Source organism: Anabas testudineus, chromosome 24 (assembly GCF_900324465.2).
Source record: "Anabas testudineus chromosome 24, fAnaTes1.2, whole genome shotgun sequence".
In the NCBI taxonomy this organism is placed as follows: domain Eukaryota; kingdom Metazoa; phylum Chordata; class Actinopteri; order Anabantiformes; family Anabantidae; genus Anabas; species Anabas testudineus.
In genome coordinates this window covers 7,336,160-7,356,504 of record NC_046632.1, presented here as the reverse complement: position 1 = coordinate 7,356,504, position 20,345 = coordinate 7,336,160, and the positions used below count along the sequence as shown (strand labels likewise).

The 20,345-nt window shown below is 40.0% G+C and overlaps 1 protein-coding gene across 1 annotated transcript in view; it reads left to right on the top strand.

Annotated features, from left to right (window-relative positions):
• The first annotated feature begins 1,658 nt into the window (after nucleotides 1-1,658).
• The window catches only part of syndig1l (synapse differentiation inducing 1-like), a 30,115-nt gene continuing 11,428 nt past the window's right edge, over nucleotides 1,659-20,345 (top strand). The window contains exons 1-2 of the mRNA XM_026340818.1: nucleotides 1,659-1,954; nucleotides 7,415-8,078. Coding sequence (XP_026196603.1) covers nucleotides 7,569-8,078 — 510 coding nt within the window. The 5' untranslated portion in view covers nucleotides 1,659-1,954; nucleotides 7,415-7,568. The remainder of the gene's footprint in view (nucleotides 1,955-7,414; nucleotides 8,079-20,345) is intronic.

The window sequence follows — 20,345 nt, the reverse complement described above, 5'->3', positions numbered from 1 at the left end:
TTGAACTCTAAAACGTGCCACGTGCACTGAAAATGCAGATTGTGAAGTCTAACGGAGATTGGTCAGATCCTGTGGTGTTGGGGTGAAGATGGTCAGTTTTGACATCCTCTTCCTCTGTATTTTACAAACCAGACAGAATTAGATGGGTAATTTCTATCTGTATTGCCTTGCCAATTGTTACAAAGACCCCCATAAAATACAGAAAACACAATAAAAATACTGTTAATACAAAAGAATAAAGGGAGAAAATGAACACATCTGCAACCTTAACAGATGCATGAATAATTTCAACAATGACATAATGATAACATAACTAAACTTCACATCTCAAATCAAGAGAAAGAGAATCAAACTCATATTACAGTGGTTAAACCATATTAATTGTAGGAGTCCTACATTTTTGTTGTTAATTAAGTGTTGACTTTTATCTTCAAGGCCAAAAAAGACAATGTACAGTATGTTAAGCTCTGAAAAAGAAAAGAAGTGCGCCGCCTCTAAATTATTATAGAATGATTGATGATGTAGTAGTTGCAGCAGCAGCAGAGACAAGTGGGGAAGCTGTGCTGCAGGAGAGTGATGGAGATTTGAAGATGTTCACTGAGCAGCAGAGGTCAGGTGGTGAGTGGAGGAAGTCGAGTAACTGGCTTTGTTAAGTTTCTAAGTTAATAATAAAAACCTGAAGAAAAAACAATAATGTTCCACCACTGCGGGTGCTTGGAGGCCTAATAAATGAAACCTGTGTCATCATGCTTCCTCGGAAACAAATACTGTATATAGGATATTCAACATTACTACAAAGGAAACGTCACACGGTGATTGTGCTGAATCGATAAACACCGTCCTAATGTGGCAGCAGAGTAATGTATTTTAAAGACTTTAGTGCGGCGCATTTATTCAGAATGAAGATACATGATGACATGCTTTATTGATAGCCTTGGGGAAATTGTCATTGGACAGCTGCCAGACAGTATAGTGCGAGGGTGTCTTGCCCAATGACACCTCAACATGTAGCCATAAGGAACAGCAACCCTGCTGTTCCCAGCTCCTACTACCAACTGAGCTCCTGATATGTACGGGCTTTCTTAGCCAGAAGACTGCCCTAACTATTCTTTTGTGTCATATTTGGTTGCACCTTGGGTCAAACTCCAGGACTGACGTACAGTAAAGGCTTCCTCAGACGTTGTTGCCCACTTTAACTAATCAAATCAGTAGACTCACTACAGATATCACTCATCCACTCAGGGTAATTGTAGTGGCTGTTTAAGAAAGGTACTTTTGTAGCTGCTTGAACACTTTAACTGATGAGAGATGACAACGGCACCCAACCATGATCCTTTTCTCTTAACAGAGGTCTATGAGTTGTACAGTAGGTTGTGCCATTTTTCTATAGTTTCTAGGTTAATATGCGTTTAAATTGTCCACTCAAACCACTGGTGACCTGTAATTGTTTATTTCCAGGGATGGGGGCTTTGTACACTGCTACCTACATGGTTTGCAGGAAAAACCATCCGCTCCAAAACAAGATAAACCTCCCTCACACATGCGAGCACTCAGTGTAAGTAAACGCTTGGGTACGGAGAGGGCGGACGCTGTTTTCTCCCTGTGCGCACGTTGCGAGGAGGATTCCTCTCTTCCTCTTTCCGTCTCCGAACAAGGACTCGTCTCTCTATCTCTCTATCAGGCGGCGTTGCAACTTTCCAAAGGACAGAAAAAAACATTTCAGTCGACTCTCAAGGTAAAAGGTTTATTGGGAAGAGAGAGGTTATGATACTGTGACGGCAGCGCGTTGCCGAGCGGAAACCTGTTCGTCCGAGATGATTTCTCCAAACGAGAAAGTCTGAGAAATGTCTTTTTCTGTGGGCGACACCATCAGCATCCCAGCCATAATGCACAGCCGGGAACAAGCGACTGTTTGCATCCTCCAAACAACATTTGGATTGCCAAGAACTCAAAGGTAGAAGCCTCTTCAGGCTTTTTCAAATATGTTTTTTGGTTTTGGTTTGTTTGGCGTGTGTGCGTTTTGCTCACAGTTTGGCCATCCACGGCGCGCGTTCTGCTCTTGTTGTTTTAGAAAAGCTGCGCAAACGTGAAGTAAATCGCCTTTACGCACAAATATGCTCTGACATTAAGGCACAGGTTCATGTCTGCGCGATGGATAGAAAGAAGTGCTGAAGGCGTCGCATTGAAATGCGTCTGTTGTGATGTGGAGGATGTTGTGGATACAGAACTCTGCACACAGTTTTCCACCTGCTATTGCTGGAGCACATATGCCGTCCTCTTGTTATTGTGTTTTGACTGAGATATGATGTTTGGCACGAAGTCATCTCCGGGCTCTTCAGTGTAACATTGTGTTTTTCTATGTAGGGATTACTCATAGCACTCGGCCAAAGAGTGCGTTCAGGAATGTTTTTCTCCTCCTGCAAACAAAGAAAGGCTAGAAAAAAAATAACAAAGAGGAATAAAGGAGTGGTTCTCAGTCCCCATTCAGCTTCTTTTTATTTTATATTTTTATCTCCAATTTTATGCATGAATAATTGTTGAATGTAGCAACATACTATAAAAATAATAGTTTCATCTAATATTTAGGTGCTTAGGTAAAAAGGAGGCACACGTCAAGGAGCTTCAGGTATGTCCTGTCTTACCCCCCCTCTTTCTGTCTGTCTGACACGATTTACCTCTGGTGCCTGGGAGGGCACAAGCGAAGTCAGGTCCTGTGGTTACTTTGAATGCATTTCTAATAAATGGAATCGAGAAACGTCAGTCTAAAAGGTGACTGGAGTCGTGCCATCAGCCACATCGTAATCAATAGGCAATAAAGGCAACTTAGCCAGAGCCTCCCTCCTGGCAACAACTAACTCTGGCACTCTGGTAACATTGTACATGGCTGCTATTAACAGAAAGCTCCAATTTGTAGGAGCGGGTTTATACATTAATGTGAACCATCTAAGCCATATGCTAAGAGCGCAGAGGTATAAGAGTCCTGAGTCCTCCGTGGAACGTCCCCTTGTGAAGGGTTTAGTGTTTTATCATCTCCTCTGATAGACATGGAGACAGTGAGGACAGGCTATCAGCAGAGGCTGCTGACACAGAAATTCAGTCATTCATCCTGACTCATGTCAAGTAGATTATGACATTTTCACACAGTCTCCTTTGATGATTATAGATCATAAAGGGATCAGTCCAAAATAGCATTAAGCCCATTGCTCATTTTATCCTTTTTCATTGCTTAATCTGTCAGTAGACTTTCATGTGCTGAGGCCAGGAGTAAGGTTCAGTGACAAATGTGGTTTGGGACGTATTTGCATATCATGCAGTGAGCCCACTTGCATTTACCTGATCTGTGATCATCAATAACTACCTGCTGTTACCTTATTATGCATATTATACGCCAGCCACTGCTTCCAAAATTAAATTACAGAAAGATGAAGTTGTTGTTGTCGAGTGCAGTGAGTGGTATCCAGGAAAAGCTGTGAGACACACAGCCTGGATGAAATTGGTTGGTAAACATAGTCGACAGATAAGACACATTGGTATTCAGCTGCGTCTCACCAGTCTGGCCTGGAGGCCGGGCTGATAATACCCACTCCTGACTTCAGGGTCAGAGGTCCGAGGTTGATTGGCGTCAGGCTGACACTGGGAAATAGAGTGTGCTGACTGGAGTGTAATGGGGTTGAAGCTCACAGACGTATCAGCCCGGCTGGCATGTTAGCAGTGCCACGGTCTCATTCTTACTCTCTCGCACCTGGATGCTTACAGGTTGTTCTCTAATCTGTTACCCCCTCGTCGGACGGCTCAGGGCTGTTTTACACAGTGGCACTGCAGCACGCAGGCCTGCTTTTGCTGTTCCCGCCATGCTGAATTGTTTTCCTTGCAACAGTGTTTGCTCTGCCTCATTTCCTTTCAGCTATACCTCCTGGCTCTTTTTACCTCGCAAACCACTGTTGTCTACTAACACACCCCGATGTATCCAGCAAGAGAGTCACATATAAGTATGATGGGTCTTTCTTTGTCCTCTTCTGTCTCTGTCATTCAGTGTTTCTCCAACAAGCGCATCGACCCATGAATACACATGTATATTTCCTACACCTACAAAAACATCACACACATACACACACATTGAGAACCATAGTTATTTCAATGACATTCGTGTCCACTGTTTGTGAGGCGCCCTACATTGCTCCACTTGCACCGAACTAGCTTATTCACACTTAAATTCTCATTTGCTGAAAAAGCCACTCTCCGCAGCGACGAACACAGCAGCAACGAATTTAGAAGCATGACAACACCAAAGAGATTTCTCACAGCATTCCTTAGTAATGACACGAAAAGTAATCCGCTGTCAGCTTGTGAGCATTTGCACCATAGTATCTAAGCTACTGTGGTAGAAACTGAGAAGTACTTACATCAATAGTCGGCTACATGCACGACAGCATCATTGTACCTGCATCCTCAGACCTTGTCAGAGCGATTGAGTTCATTACTATTGATCTGTGTGCTGCACCTGATGCACTGGTCTATTTGGAAACCCCCCAATGAAGAGAAAATAAAAATAGACCTTAATGTAGCTATCTTTGAAGAGTAACATCCTAATAGTCTGGCAGTTTCTCTTTGAGCTGCAAAATGCTGCCATCAAATCCAAACTGTGGTGCAGAAGCCAGTAGGAATGATTACAGTTATCACAGTGGTGCTTCAGCATTAATACAGTGCTAATATTAAAGTGCTATTTGTATCCCCTTTTAATTTAACTGGCTACTGTTTGAAAATGACGCTTTATGCTTTGTGACATTTTAAAAACCAAGGAGCACAAGGGTGTGTAAGTAGAAGTTTTCTTTGACACCAGTTTGAGGCCGATAAGAACAAAACAGTATTTAAAAAATAGATGCCCATGTCCTCAAAATCACTTTTAATTATTCATCACCTCTACCGTGGTGGCTGCCGCTAATTTACTGAAACAAGTTCAAATCAAATCAAATCAAATCAGATTGTATTTATAAAGCTCAATATCATGACATGAATTTGCCTCATGGGGCTTTACAGTGATTCGACATTTGCCCTTCCCAGTTCTTTGGGGATCCCTCTGATTGGATAAAAAAACCTACCACAAAAACAACAACAACAAAAACAACAACAACAAAATATTAAAACAGGAAATGTTATCACTGCTGGAGTTTTTGGGATAGTGTATTTAGCGGAAGGACACTATAGTAGAGCAGAAACATGTGGCTATGTGGCCTGGGTCAGAGAGCATTCTGCCCCCAAAAAAGCAGCCGTGTATTATACATGAGAGTAGCATCCAGAGTAGAAAGCAGTGTCAGCACCTGCTCATCTTTAGATTTTCATGAGAATTTGTTCATAGCCGAGGCACCCACTCTTTTAGTGAACTGACTCAAGAACTGCAGCACTGAGTGTGCGTTCACTAGAACTACTGTACATGTGGACGAAAAGGCGCATTGGTGTGGAACAACTGTGTCAGCACTTGCTGATGCGAGTGGGGTGGTGGGAAGGGAGCTGGGGGGGGGCACCATGAAAACTTTGTTGACTGTCCGGTGCTTACTGGGCTTCAGGAAGCCTGGAAGGGTGGCACTTGTATTTTATTCACTGGGGAAGAAAACATGAAAAGCAAAGAAAAAAAAACTACTGTGGCAAAAAGTACTTTTACTTGGTAAAAAGGGGCTGTTATTATTATTACCTAGAGTGCACCATTAATGCCATGCATTATATACCTGATATTTAAATTAGTGTAGTGTAGCTAAAATAAAACAGTGTGTTAGTTTAATATGAATCAGCATTTTTCTGAATATGACTGACTAAGGATAAAGACAATAGTTATAGTACGTTATTAACCTGTGATACAATAAGCTATTATCCATATCCCATTGCTACAATGTCATTTTGCATTAGGTTTAATCTTGTTTTCAAAAAGGAAATACCTTCTCTTTAAAGGTTTGGAAATACTGCAGTATGCCAGCCATACACGATTGAGGTCAGGACCCCAAGAAATAATCAGCTTTTGGCATTTCTATTTTAAACGCTGTTTAATCAGACAAAGGTTAAGGGTGATAACTGAGAAGCAGAGAACTCTGGGTTATTTTTGCAAAGTGGAAATAGCTGTGGGGGAAAAAGTTTTTAATTTGGTTTTGATCTTTTTTCATGGTCAACTGTAGATCGTCAACATTTATGGACGTTGGAAGCCTGTAACTATCTATATAGTATCTATGTATATAATATAATCCAATTGCAATTACATTCTCTACAAAAACAGATATGTGATTCGCAGAGACAGGTTTAGAAAATGATGTATTGACAGACCAATGCTACAGCAGTGGGAACTACTACACAGAGAAGCATCTAACAAGAACAGCTGTAGCTGAATAAAAGGCCAGCTGTAAATAATATCAAAATGGGTTTAACATGACGTAACCCTAGATGTCTTTGGTCTGGCAGAGATTCCATTAAAACTTTCATGTATTTTCACCTGCATAAAAATGAGCACTTGAGCTCCAGACAAGGCCGCTGTTTCTATTTGTCTGCCATCTGTTGCATCTTCTCCAGTGCATGAAATTTGCATTTATCAGTACATTTCATATTGGCATAATAATTTGAATATGTGGTAGTCTTGCTCTTGTGCACTATTTCAATAAAAATAGCTTCTTCCTGCCTATGCTGATTGTACGAAACGTTTTTTTTTTAGCACAGGCACTCAACTGCTTCAATTATGGGCGTGGGTGTGAAATCAATAGAGAGATCAGTTTAAAATAAATATATTTCTAACTGCCCTCTGCCTCACCTCTGTAGCATTTGAGATCAGACCCGGTTATACTAGAGGGTGAGCTATAGAGGATATTTACATTTCGTGAGCTGTGTTTTTATTTTTAAAAAGTTAAAACTCTATATCAACTTTGTAAATATAAAAAAGTGCAATCCATGTCAAACAAATGTCAGCATAACTGTCAGCAATAGATGAACACGCATATGAGAAATTATAGCCCTCTGAGCTTTATGGAAGATATAGGAGGTGTCATATGATCCAATTCAGATGACATCTTGACAACGAACTAATGAGAGCGATGGAGCGATAACAATCAAAGAAGGTGCATAGACAACGCACACAGACACAGGATGGTGTGAAGGTGTAGCATTGTAAGTGGATGTGAATGATTTGATGTATTGGTGTCACTAATGTGAGCGTGTGTGTTTATTTGTCTATAGTGAGGAAGCAAATTGAACTTAATTGAATAGTCTGCAGGGTGCAGCTCTTCACATGTCGGAACGACAGCTATGCTTTTGATCTGATGTGAGCAAGCGTTTGGTAAACTGTTACCTGCATGTAAATGTCAAGGACAATTCCAACTTCCAACTTTTACGCTGTGTCTAAAAACTCTTCTTCTTTTCTCTCTTGCTGTTTCCTCTGCAGGCCTCACAGTGCCGAATGCTGATTGCCATTAACCCCTTAACTGACATCAGCCCACATTTGTGACGAGCCTATTGCTCCCGTCTTTCCTCCATCCCCTTGCCTGAGTTAAAATCACTGAGAAACCCCTTCCTCTCACCTTTTGACCACTGCTGCTATGGAGAATCTCAGTGAACTTCAGAACCCTTTGCTGGACAAAAACAGTAAGCACATGGTCAATGGTTACGGGGGCGACATCCCAAATAACCACTACCAGGAAAACATTATTAATTACTTTGCTGGTGGAGGTGGAGGTGAGGGCGGAGGAGAAGGGGTGAAGGTGAATAACAGCAATGTTGTAAGCGGAGGAGGTTACAATACCAATGGGAAGATGAAATCTCAGCAGCTTTTGGACGCCACCTCACTGCATCTGGCAGTGGAGGCATTTTACAGGCCTAATTTCATCCTGTACAAGGAGGACAGCGGCAGCATCAAGGCTAAGGAATATAAAAGTGAGTGCTGTGAGACCACTTTCACAGAGAAGAAGGCAAAGGAGGCAACCAACACAGCAGGGGCAGAAACGCCCGGTACAGAGGATCCACAGGCTAAGCTGCTTGAAGAAGGTGAACACATCAAGATCCAAACAGTTTCCTATGAGGTGGAGGAGGAAGAATATGTAGAGTATGAGGTAAGAGTTAAAGTTCATAAGTTGGAATAAGAGTGGAGATAAATTGCAATTGATATTCAATGTCAAACGTGGTGATTCAAAGGTTTTAAGATCTAAAAGAAAAAGCTGGAGTATTAAGTGTTTTCCATCAAGGATGCTAAAACTCAACTCAGAGTTGTAGTGTCCTTGGAGGTCTAACACAGATTCATTTATTTCAGTTAGTAAGAGAGTTGAAGGCAGGAGAGCCGCTTTATATGGGAGTCAGGTAGAAACTCCACCTGCCACCTGTAGTGTGTTTGTGTTAGTAACAGTGTGAGCATGCTCGTATTCCGGTAGTGTTTTTACACGTGTATCATCACACTAAAGGGTTGGGCTCTGTGCCTGGATCAGACTGACATTTTACCAACCACAAATCCCATTTGATCCACTGACCTCGGCCTCAATTCCCAACTCTAGTGAAATTCATCGTTAGATAATAATAAATCACCCACGCCTGCCTCACACAGGGATATTAGGTGCTACAGAGTACGGCATTAGCTGGAGTATTTTCAGTCTGGCACGGCCAATTGCACAAAGTGCAGCAAAGGATTTAGAGGATTGGACAGGCGGGATAGGCTGTTGAGTTTGACCAGTGTCATGGAAAACTCAATGGACTGACTCCCACAGACTCGAGGGTGCACTATCATTAACCTGGCTTGCTGTGATAAGCATGCAGCTGCTGAAATGCAATGCGACAGTAATACATGTGGTGTGTGCCCTGCGAGACAAAGCATGTTTCTGCAGAGTAGAAAGAAATAGACAAAAACAGGTCTTCACTAATCAAAGAGCTCGCTGAGACACACTAACTGAAAGCATCACCATATTCATGTTTTCTCCACACACGTTCTGTTTACAAATGAACACAGCACATTAAAAAGCATCATGAGGCCCCACAGACAGCTCCGACGTGGAAAGGGAAAGAATACATACAGGGTCTCATTATGTCTCAGCAGTTGACCACCGACACCACAGAGTGTTGGGTGTTCGTACCACTCTGTCCGCAGTCTAACACAATGTCTACAATAAAGAACTCAGACAAGAAAGCTTTTCCGCTGACATTCAAAGACTTGTTTTTTTTTTTATCAGGACAGCATCTTTTTCTGGCAAGCAAACTAAATCCATGCTTATATTCACTGTGACTCACCATTTCTGCAGTTTTTACATCCATGTGTGAAAACATTCACAAATCATCTTGGACTGATTATGCATCACTGACAAAGAGCAAGCTTTTTCTCTAGCTTTTAAGGGACTGACGGGTTGGAGGAGCCTAGTGTAGCTTAGCTGTGTTAACATTAATTGAACATATTATTATATATCCTTATTAAGACTTCATGAAGTTATATTCTGTACAAAAATGTCTTTTGGCTGCAGTTCAGTTGTGCAGAAATTGATTTTTTGGGAGACAAAGGAGAACTGACAGTCAGCTTTTTTGGTGTGACCAGGCCCATGGACTGCTGCACATCCGAGCTGTGTTTGTGATAAAGTAAAGTTTGTAAAGCTTCTGCATCATGTCTGATTCTCTTTATGTGCATCTCCTCCTCAGTGTGTTGTATCGATTCAATGAAAGAATCAGTTAGGCGTAATGGCTTTGGCTGAATCAGCAGCAGCAGAAGAGTTGAAGAGTCCCTAAAAATTAAGTTTTTCACCAATCATGCAGCTTCACTGAATCTGCTGTCTAATCCATAATCATCATAATCCGGTGATGAAGAATGATACAGCCAATGCAAATCCATATTATACATGTTGTCTGAAAGGCTCTGTCATCTTGTTACAAACACTTTGTAACAAGATGAGAAAAATTAGTGACAAAGCTTTTTAAAGGATTAACAAGCAGTTCTCGAACCAATACACATCTCCAACAGGCTGATAAAGATATGTGAACATACTACAGTGCTACCATTCATAGCTTAGCCTAGGACTAAACAATAATTACTGTGATGAAAAATGTTATACCTATTATTATGGCTAAGGATTTGAGGGGGGCTTGGCATGAAGTGACAGAAGATCATTTATTATTAAGTGTTGCATGAAATAGCGGGAACAATGTAAAACAGTAATCTATAAATCTTCAACAATTCATAAAAAGTAATTACACCCAGATGGTACCAGATGTGCTGGTTCTGTGGTTTCAGAACTCACAAAAAAGACAAAAAGGTGAAACTACGCTGGTGAAATAAAGTTTTCTGTGTTTTTATTTAGTTTTCCTTTTTAATAAGTAAAGTAATTTCTTTTCATCACTCATCCATTATCAAAGTACACAAGTAAATTATAGATAACCTCTCAGGGAAATCAGTAAGTGGAAGAGAAATTTAATCAAGGAGATTTTAATTAACTGTATTTTGTCTTAATTTGTCTTCTTGTCATACTTCGTACAACTGGTGGTTGTTAATGACATTACTTGAAAAGTTGCAAAATCTGTATGATTTAACCTCACGTTGTTATTCTTGAAACATTCTTAGAGCTTAGTAATAGTAAGCTGCTGAACACAAACCTTTTTATTCAGAGCACCAAAACGTGTCACTTCGTGTTTATGTTCATTTACAGTGTTTCTACCAACAGGTATTTCCTTTATCACTTCCCATCTTTGGGCTTTACAGCTTCACAATTCCCTTTATTAGTTGTTGCCTTTGTCATTTTTACATAATAAAAGACAAGAAACACCACTTTCCTTTATTCTGATTGAGAAGAATTTTAGACAAAGCAGAGCTGCATTTAGTAAAGACATTTATTAAGCAGAGGGTCTAGCCCTGCTGAAGTGCCCCCCCCCCCCCAAAAAAAAAAAAAAAAGCAGTGAGTCAGATGCATCTGCACTCCATGTAGAAGATTAAAGAGAAGAGAGTTGCCTTCAGAGGCCAACAAGCCCAACACAGAGTCTATCCATGTTCTAGGTCTCTGTGCTGGACAGCCAGGAGAATCTCATCTATATCCTTTTATCAGCTCCAGCTCCAAGTGTACAGTAAGTACTGGAGGTCTGCCAAGTGGCCTGCGATCTGTCTCTGCCTCCCTCCTGGCAGGTGAGGCCATGTTGATACTTAGCCAGTTACATCTGAAAAAAAATAAAAAAGAGCCTCTCTCTTTTTGCTTTCCAACATGGGTTACATGTTGTCAGTGCTGCAGTGCACAAATAACTGATTATTAACAGGTAGCAGTCACAAGCTTAATTCTCATACAGGTTGTCAGAACATAATTAGATAAATGTGAGTGACGACAACCTGATGACATGCTCTGAAACCTAATGAAAGGGACCATGAAGAACAGAGGGTGGTAGAACCTGAGCTGAAAATGAAAATAAGCTTCAAGCGGTTGAATCTCAAACGAAAACAGGAGAAGATGAGTAACTCATGCAAATTGTGCACGTCCTCTACATAAAGACATGCTGCTCAACTCTTCTGGCTCATTGGAATGGCTCATTGGTATAGCCGTGCAGTGTGCACGGCTATAGAGAGAAGAAATACATAAACAGCTGCAGCTGAATCAATACCATCTGTAAACATTATCGGACCAGGTTTTACATGACGTGATACTAACATGGGCCTAAATGGGGCCCTTTGATCTGGCAGAGATTCGGTCCATTAAAATGTTCACGCATTTTTGCCTGCATGAAAATAAGCACTTGAGCTCCACAAAAGGCCTCTGTTTTCTATTAGTCTCCTTACTTCAGTGCATGAAATTTGCATTTATCACTACCTTCCATATTAACATAATCATTTGAATATGTGGTTGTCCTGCTTTCGAGCAGCATTTTAATAAAAAATATCTTCTTCCTGCCTATTCTGATTGTACCATTGTTTTTTTTTAGCGCAGTCACTGGACTGAATACATAATAGACATGGGTGTGAAATCAATAGAGCAATCAGTTTTAAAATAAATATATTTCTAACTGCCCTCTGTCTCACCTCTGCAGCATTTGAGATCGGACCTGGTTAGATCGGAGGAGTTATCTCACAAAATCTGAGGCGACACAAGCTCTTATGCCGTCATTAATTCTAAAATGTAGTCATGCTTCACTTCAGTGCACACATACTGTTCTCATCCTGAAAAGGTCCAGCACTCACGTATGAGTCTGGGCTATATATTCTAGTGGGATATCTCTTTCAGAGATATCCTTTTTTCTCATTTACGAGTAAATGACAGACCGATCTCTGGGATCATTTCAATTCAACCGTAAGCAGGTCTGCCCAGTGGATTTTAAACCCCGCTCTCCTCAGCTAACTGGAGATATTTATCCCGAGGTTTGCTGTGTGTCTCTCTGAGCTACAGCAATTGCCACTTTGTAGTGCTAGGAAAATAAAGGAAATGTCAAAAGATATCTCTTTATAGCTAAATAAATGCTGAAAGAGTTACCAAAAAGTAATATACCAATCATCCACAGTATTAAAAGCACCTGGTGATCTTCCTAGTGTGGTGGACAGGGGTCAGAATGGGAAACTTTATTAATTACAGCACATCATCGTTGCTTTAACGTTTGGTGCATTTACAGCAGAATGCAAAAATCTATTTTTTTATTCGGACAAACAGACTTTTGGGTCATAGATGCTCAATGTTCCACAAAACAAAGTCCTATTTGGTTCAGCTAGTTGTTGAGAAGGACTTAACCCAAAAACCAACTCACAACAGTAATGAAAGACACAGTTCTGGAAATGTTGCCTGCATCTTATCATTTGTGTACACCTTATGCCCCCAGTATGATCTGCTGACTCTGGTGTCTATGCACCCAGGACGCACTGAATGACAGACCTTTATGCAGGTGCTAGTTTCCCAAGTGTGTTATAGGTGTGATCTTTCTATAAACCTTCGTGATTCTGTTGCTGCAGCATATTAAAATTATTACTAGCCCATCCCACTAACAGCTTTAATTCCTCTGGATTGAATTTCCACTTGTAGTTTACGCTTGTTATTCTCCAAAAAACAGAAGTAACACACAAAATCCTCATTTAAATATAGCCGCCTCCAGCATGGCTGCACTTTTTGTCAATCACACAATTTTTCTTAGTAGATCACCTGCAAAACGCCCACAAACAAAACTTTTCAAGATTCGATTCTCACTATCTGTTAAGCCCAGCTAGGCGTGTTAAAAATATTCTGTATATATATGTTTTTTCCAAACATCTTTTAGATCCTCAGTTACATTTGAAATGTCACCAGTTGTTCCCAAAATTACATAGATCATCATCAAATTCCCATTTGGTAAAGGATAAGGAAAATCTTTCTTTTAAAAAAATTCAGCTTGATTTTTTTTTTGATGTCTCTCTGTTCTGCAGTATGTGACAAATCTCATTTAAAATTAGACCATTACAATAAGAAACCTCACAATGTTCTCATTGCAATTACACTATGAGTTTTGCAAATTGTCTCTTTGTAAGACTATGAAGGATTTTTAAATAGTAAGGGCTCCAAATATGAATATAAAGCATCGTAAACGTTCTTTCAAAGACATATGACTTTCCTGTGCAGCCTGAATTTACATTTCAGAAGACATTTTGTACACTTGTATTCTTCATGCTAATGCTGCTCATGTAATTCTCTTTGAAGACATTTCTACATGTATGCCAAGTCACACAACCACGTGTGCCTGCTGAGTAGCGTACAGTACCGTCATAACAACACGTAATGGGAACACATTATGAAGGCACACCCAATAAAGACATACCAACCTGATTCAGCTTTAAGGCTGACGTCTTTTGCATCCCTGGGATGGAGTGGAAATGAAATGGCCATCAGTCTGATTCAGTGCATTTCAATAATCGTTTGATGTACCCTTCTTCACATCCCCCTGGCACATGGTAACACCATACATCACACAAATTGCCACTTGGAGAGTAAAACAGGCTACAGCAAAAATGACGCAGAGTAGCCCCTGAGGAGGTCTCATAATTGAGAATAATGAATAGTAATAAAAAATACTGTAGCGAGGATTTCATTATTGCAGAGAGGCTATTTTCATAATTAAGGCCTTAAAGTTTAAACATTTATGGCTGAAACACTGTTTACTTACACTACTACAATTCCATTTAGAGGAAATAATGAAGGAAAACAATGTTTTATCTGGAAATGCATCTTTTATTTGAACACTTAAATTCTCACCGTTTGGAAAGTGCAGAGGAAAAAAGCACTCGCCCAACACTGCAGAGGTTCAGACATTGGCACCAGCTATTTGGCAGTGGACAGTGTTTTCAGGATGGGAAACCGCTGAAGGATTTGTGTCACTATCCTAATGGAGGGCTCATGTGGATTTGTTGTCCACACTCTTCTTCTGTCTATGCCACCCCCCTTTAAAATCAATTAACAAAAAGTTTTACGAGACAGGTGGCTGCAACTGTTAAATAGAAAATAAGAAGTAAAAGACTCCTCGTTTTTCATTGTGAGTAAAAATCCTGAAAGAAGACTAGAGTAGCAGTCTCTGCCTCTCTGCCAAAATGTACTGGTGCTTCTTTAATCCTCGCCTGAATGGCAGCTCAGAGTATTAAAAAATGAATAATGAGAAATATGCTTCAGTAATGCAATGAGTTTTGAGTAATAGCAGCCCTTTGGGGATGATTACATGTTAAAGAAATCAGAGCAGTTCTTTTAGGGAGAGACATGTAGTGATTGTCCATCAGCATGTTGGATTTAGATGGATTTAGATGTTTTATTCACAAATAACCAAAGAGGAGATAAGGCTCTTTTAGCCACATAGAATTGGTATGCAGTCAAAACAGCTGGGGGATGCTCAGCCTTATATCCACTCCATCTCTCTCCATTAATCTGGCGGGCCTAATATGACACCTTGTCATTGGGTGTGAGTTTGTCATACAGACTTGTCATATCCCATAATAAATGGCTATAGGCAGAGGGTAATCAATGATCTGCTAAATTTAACATATGCTAACTACCTCACTTGGTTGGTTTTGGTTACTGTGGTTGAAATCTTTGGATTTTGAATCCAAAGATTTTTTGCTTCTTGTGTGTGTTGGGGGTTGTTTGCATGAATATATGCATGTAGCCCTAAAACTAATATTTATAAGCATTTGCTCCTTCAACATTACGTTTGGTTTGATTTTGTCAGATGTACATATATATATACTACTACTGTTGTGAATTTGCTTTGTTTCTATGTGTATGCAGTTATTTTGGAGAACCTTTGGGGGCCCTATGCTTTTATAAAAGATGCAGTGCACAGTAGAACAGTACTAAGAAATGAGGTGTGGCATGACATGCAACAAAGATCCCAGGCAGAGCTCAGTGTGGGCAGGTTGTGGTTAATGGTTGACACTTTAAATCCCCCAGCCACAAGGGAACACAAACAAATAACACTGCCAAGGTACAAGAAATATTCTGATTTCTTAAAGCAAGAATTTCTTGTTATTTTTGACAGACTTAATTACTAATTTCTTTGCTCCACGACATAGTTTTGCTTGTGCATTTCCACCTGTTCAAACGGCACGGCTTGAATACTAAACGTGATGTGTTGTGTTTCCCTGTTGTAGCCTCATTACACCATCTTAAATTTCACCTGTCAACAAGAGGCCACGGGGCAATGGAAGGAAAAATAACAAATATTTTGTTCATTAATTCACCACAGGTACTTCATTCCCCCAATGACTGTAATGCATGCTTGAGAAGACTGCATCATGACAAGGCTCTTATCATTGTGATCACACGCTCTGTGACTGAGTGTCCCTCTGAGGCTCCAGAGTGTGGTGGACCTCACAGGGCTGCTGAGCCCAGGCACTGTGTAAATCACAAGCTCTTATTAACCCCGTGGTAAAGCCTGTATTTCTTTTTACCACCTGCCCCATGTGGAAGCACTGGATCGCACTGCCGGATTTTTTACAAACCCTTAAGACAACACATCTAGTCACATCTGGGGGCATGGACTCCTGCCCCAGCATAACTTAACATGACCATCTGGAGCACAGATACAGTCTGAAGAGCATCTTGTAGTGATGCTGCATTAGGATGCAGAGGGTGCAACTAAACGTTGTCTTGGCTAGAACTCTCTCGTGACAGACAGGGAGGCCAGATGACCTGCTGATGACTCGTATGCAAAGTGAACACGCACCACGTTTTGTAAAAATGTAATTAAATGAAAGGGGAAGGGGCACAGATCCTAATGACTTCTGCCTGCTCCCTTTTCAAATGGCGTGGTTTAACATGGATGTAGGACTGTTGCAAGCGCTAGAGATCATAAGATACTGTAACGTCATGCGCAGTATTTGTGCAGTGTTCTATCTTTAATGCTGTTTGCTCATTAACTTCGATTATGTATGCAGTATTGAATTTACATTCGCTGTGAAGTCGTTTCTGGATTCAGACCTCTTTACTTCTCCTTCGAGTATCCACATAATCCACATATTCTTTTTTATTTTTTTAAATGCCTTTCTGTGCAAAAAGTCCTCCAACTTTAACACCCATGCGATGGTAGGTATTTGTTGAAATTGCCCATCTTTTTGTGTCAGGCTAGTTTAAAACTTATTTTTGTCCTAAATGGTCAAAATTGCTTGACAGCAACTGTGCAAACAAAGTAGTTTGGTTGGAATTCGGCACAAATAGGTGTCAGCATTTTCTAAACCTGGAATAGATTTCTCAAAATGTCGCTTCAGTTTAACATTACTAGAAGGTTGTCTTATACTGGGAGGTGTGTGTGGGAAGTTCTGAAACACAAGTAGGGTTATTATTTGATCTGTAGTTCAAACTGATTTTAATGCCTAAATAAACTATTGGCATGCTTTTATTATGGTGGTATTAGAGTGTACAGAGCCTGTATTTAGTTATTTTCCTGCCAACTTTAAACCATCAACATGGATCATCCCCTCACTCCATGTTTTAGACATGCTTGACAGCATGTTTACACACTTCATAAGAAGAAATCATTGTGAATGCGTACACAGCAGTGTAATTCAGTTGAAAGGTGCATTACAATTCATGTTTGCCTTATAATATATAATATTCATACACGTTTCTAATACACACAAGATTTGTTCACTTCACATAAAATCTGGACAAATGAAAAACAGAAGAAGGAATGAACAACAGCCACAGAGACAAATGTCCAGGCAGAATGTAGAACAGAGGTAAAAAGTGGCCTGGGACATATTTTCTGTATGTTGTGGGGCCTATATGGCAAGAAATAAATTACACAAGCCCTCCTCTTCGTTATAGTGTCATGGCAGAGTGGTGAAATCATCCATTAGGTTTTTGTTACCTGTCAGCCCGTTGCCTCATGTTGACAGGATTTACGCCCCACAACACATATCTGAGTGCAGCTCGCAGTGCCACATGCATAGTCATTAGGATTTTCTAGTATACAGGAGGTGGGGAACGAATGACAAAACACACACACATATATACACACACATCGGGATAATAAGTCAGGTAGGATATTGGTATGCAAAATTCTCTTCACTTTGAATCAAATACAGCTTCTCAGTAGATATACTAGCATGTCAACCACGGAGTGTTTTCATGTCCAGTAATTTATAAGCACAGTTTCTGAAAGTTTAATCTGAATTTATGGATGATATGGATTTCACTAAACATTAAAGATAATGACATGATCACATTCTAACAACTGGTGCACTGGTGCATGACACAGCAGGCGAATTGCTGTTTTCATTTGGTTCTAATGCAACCATTAGAAAGGTTTATGAGTACTGACCTTCCTGTGCATCCAGACAGTTCTACATGCAGCTTCCTCTGCAGTATATGCAGACCTGTCCACAGCTCTGTACTTGTTCTGGCCAATCTCAATGTTCTTCTGCCTGACTGACTTCTTCTGCCTCTCTAACTTCTGTTTCTCTCTTCACTGGTAACCTACCAAACAGCTAGGATCCCTCGGTGATGTGTGTTTTTATTCTCCAAACAGCCAGCAGGCTGTGCAGATATTGTCAGCGAGCTCTAATGCACAGAGCAGAGCAGGGTTGCCTCTGCAGAGATTGCACTGTAGCACTTGCTTAAGGCCATGAAGGCAGAATGCCATTATGCACAATGTAGGCTTCATTATGCTGTGTGTTATGACCTTTTTTTTTTTACCTCTGCTTTGTGCTATAAAAAGAAGAAGAGAAAAGACATCGATTATCTGTGCACATGGCTTTTATTAGGTTCATAAGCTCCACAACACAGAATGACATTGTCCTGGAGTGCACAGACAAATTAGAAGGGTTTTACCCCACACATTTCAGCTGCCCACCCACTAATCCCCATCATCCATCAGGCAACAAAGCTATAAGAGATGTGTGTTATTAAAATTAATTGAAAATTGTTTCACCCATTAAAGCAAATGCATTCCCCAAACTCTCACAGAGTCACAGTAACTTAGAGTAATACAAAGCACTTATTGAATTACAATACACAACATTAGTCGTTTTTCATTTTATTTTACTATTTTATTCAAGTTATTCTTGATAACTTCATTATTTTTTATTAGGTTTCTATTGTTCACTTTGTAATAATGGTAAAAAAAATTCCCCTAGCTTTTATAACTTTGATTACAACAATTCTATGCCCAGTGTTGTTGGGATTTTTTAGTTCATAGATGATTTTCAAAAGTCTGAAACAAAAAAATAAAGAAATCATGAGTTTGATGCAAGTTAGGCAAAATGTTTTGTTGTTGGCAATAATACCAGCTCCAGAAAAATCAACACTGATGCCTGTAACCCCAGTCCAGGCTTGAGGCCAACATCTCTCAGAGTAGCCTGCAGCTGAACTTGAAGACTCAGAAAAAGCAGCACGTTGGTAAGATCTAAAAAAATATCCATGTTTGAGTGTCCTTGAAATAAAAGCCCAAACTCATGAGGTTCATCAAAACCACAACAGCACATACAATTTAAAATCATCTCACTGACAAAATGCTGATGGTGCTGAAAAAGCAGGAGAAGCACACGGGTGCTCGAGACATTTCCTTTGCCATCTGTGCGTAAATTTGATGATTTCATGCCTAAGCACTGTTCACTACAGTATATTTTCTACTCTCCATGTCCTCATCTTTTCCTGATTTCATCCATCTCTGATTGAAATATTCAGCTTAATAATTATTTGACACAAAAATGTATTGTTAGCTGAGATTTCTATTTTCATTTATTTTTTTCATGTTCCACCCTCATGTTGGATCATCCCTCAAACAGGATGATGTGTGAAGGATGCAGCTTATTGGCTCGTATAGAAACCGTGGCCTCAATCTGCAACTTCTTTTCATTACATGTGCTGAGGGAAATAAATCTCTATTTTTAGGCTTGACTTGGATGTTGAGGAAGATCATCAGTAAATGAGTGTTTGTGTACTGTATGTCTGTATGTCTCTTACATTTTAAAATTCACTGCACTAATACATAGTCATATTTTCTGCTGTGGATCAGGACTGAGAATTTGTGACTGTCTGAATAGTATATGCAGATATACGATTCGCTTTTGCTGAAGGTGTTGCAGTTGCACGTGAAGAATGTTGCGTTGGAGCGTGAAATGGTTTCATAAAGGTTTAGCGAGGTGGTGTTCTTGATTCATAACTATTTCGCATCTGAAATGAAGTGCACTTTCATGCATTGCTTTTTCAAAAGGCCATCTGTTGTTTAGATGCCAAAATGTAGGAATCTGCATTTCTCAGAACTAATGAGAAACTACTGGGCCATCACAAAAAAATCCATGCATATGAGCTGGGACATTACAATAAGGGAAATGATCCTGCACGCAATGACTCATCTATGTTTTGTTTCCCATTACACAAATGCCTTTTCTGTTTTCCATGAATGCAAATTCTTTCCCCACCCGGTCAACTTGAAAGCCATGTTTGCGTGTACACAGATTGTTTTATAGTAGAAAGGAGTTTCATATTTCACACAAAAACGATTTACTTAGTTCCCTATGAGGGCATCACACATTTTTGAGTGGACTGTATGTAAAATGAGGGTGCTTGAAATTAACCTGTAAATTGTTGTTTTTCGCTTAATTTTCGTTACTGTGAAATATACTGTAAATGTTTTACTGTATTGCAGTTAAAATTTAACATTTTGGAAACATGTTTACATAAAGCTTGTTGTTTATGTGCACCTTGGCTGTTTTAGTTCATTGCTCTCTTAGTGCCATTTCCAGCAGCAGTGGGAAAGTGTTCTTTACTCAAAAGCTCTAAAGACTTAACACAAACCTTGTGTTCAACACCAGACAGCAAATTAGTGAAATCAGTGATATTATTTCTTTCTCATATGTATATAAATGAATGTCAACACTCATCAGTTTGCTTACTTGCACATCATCACGCCTTAAGTCTAACATTTTCCCT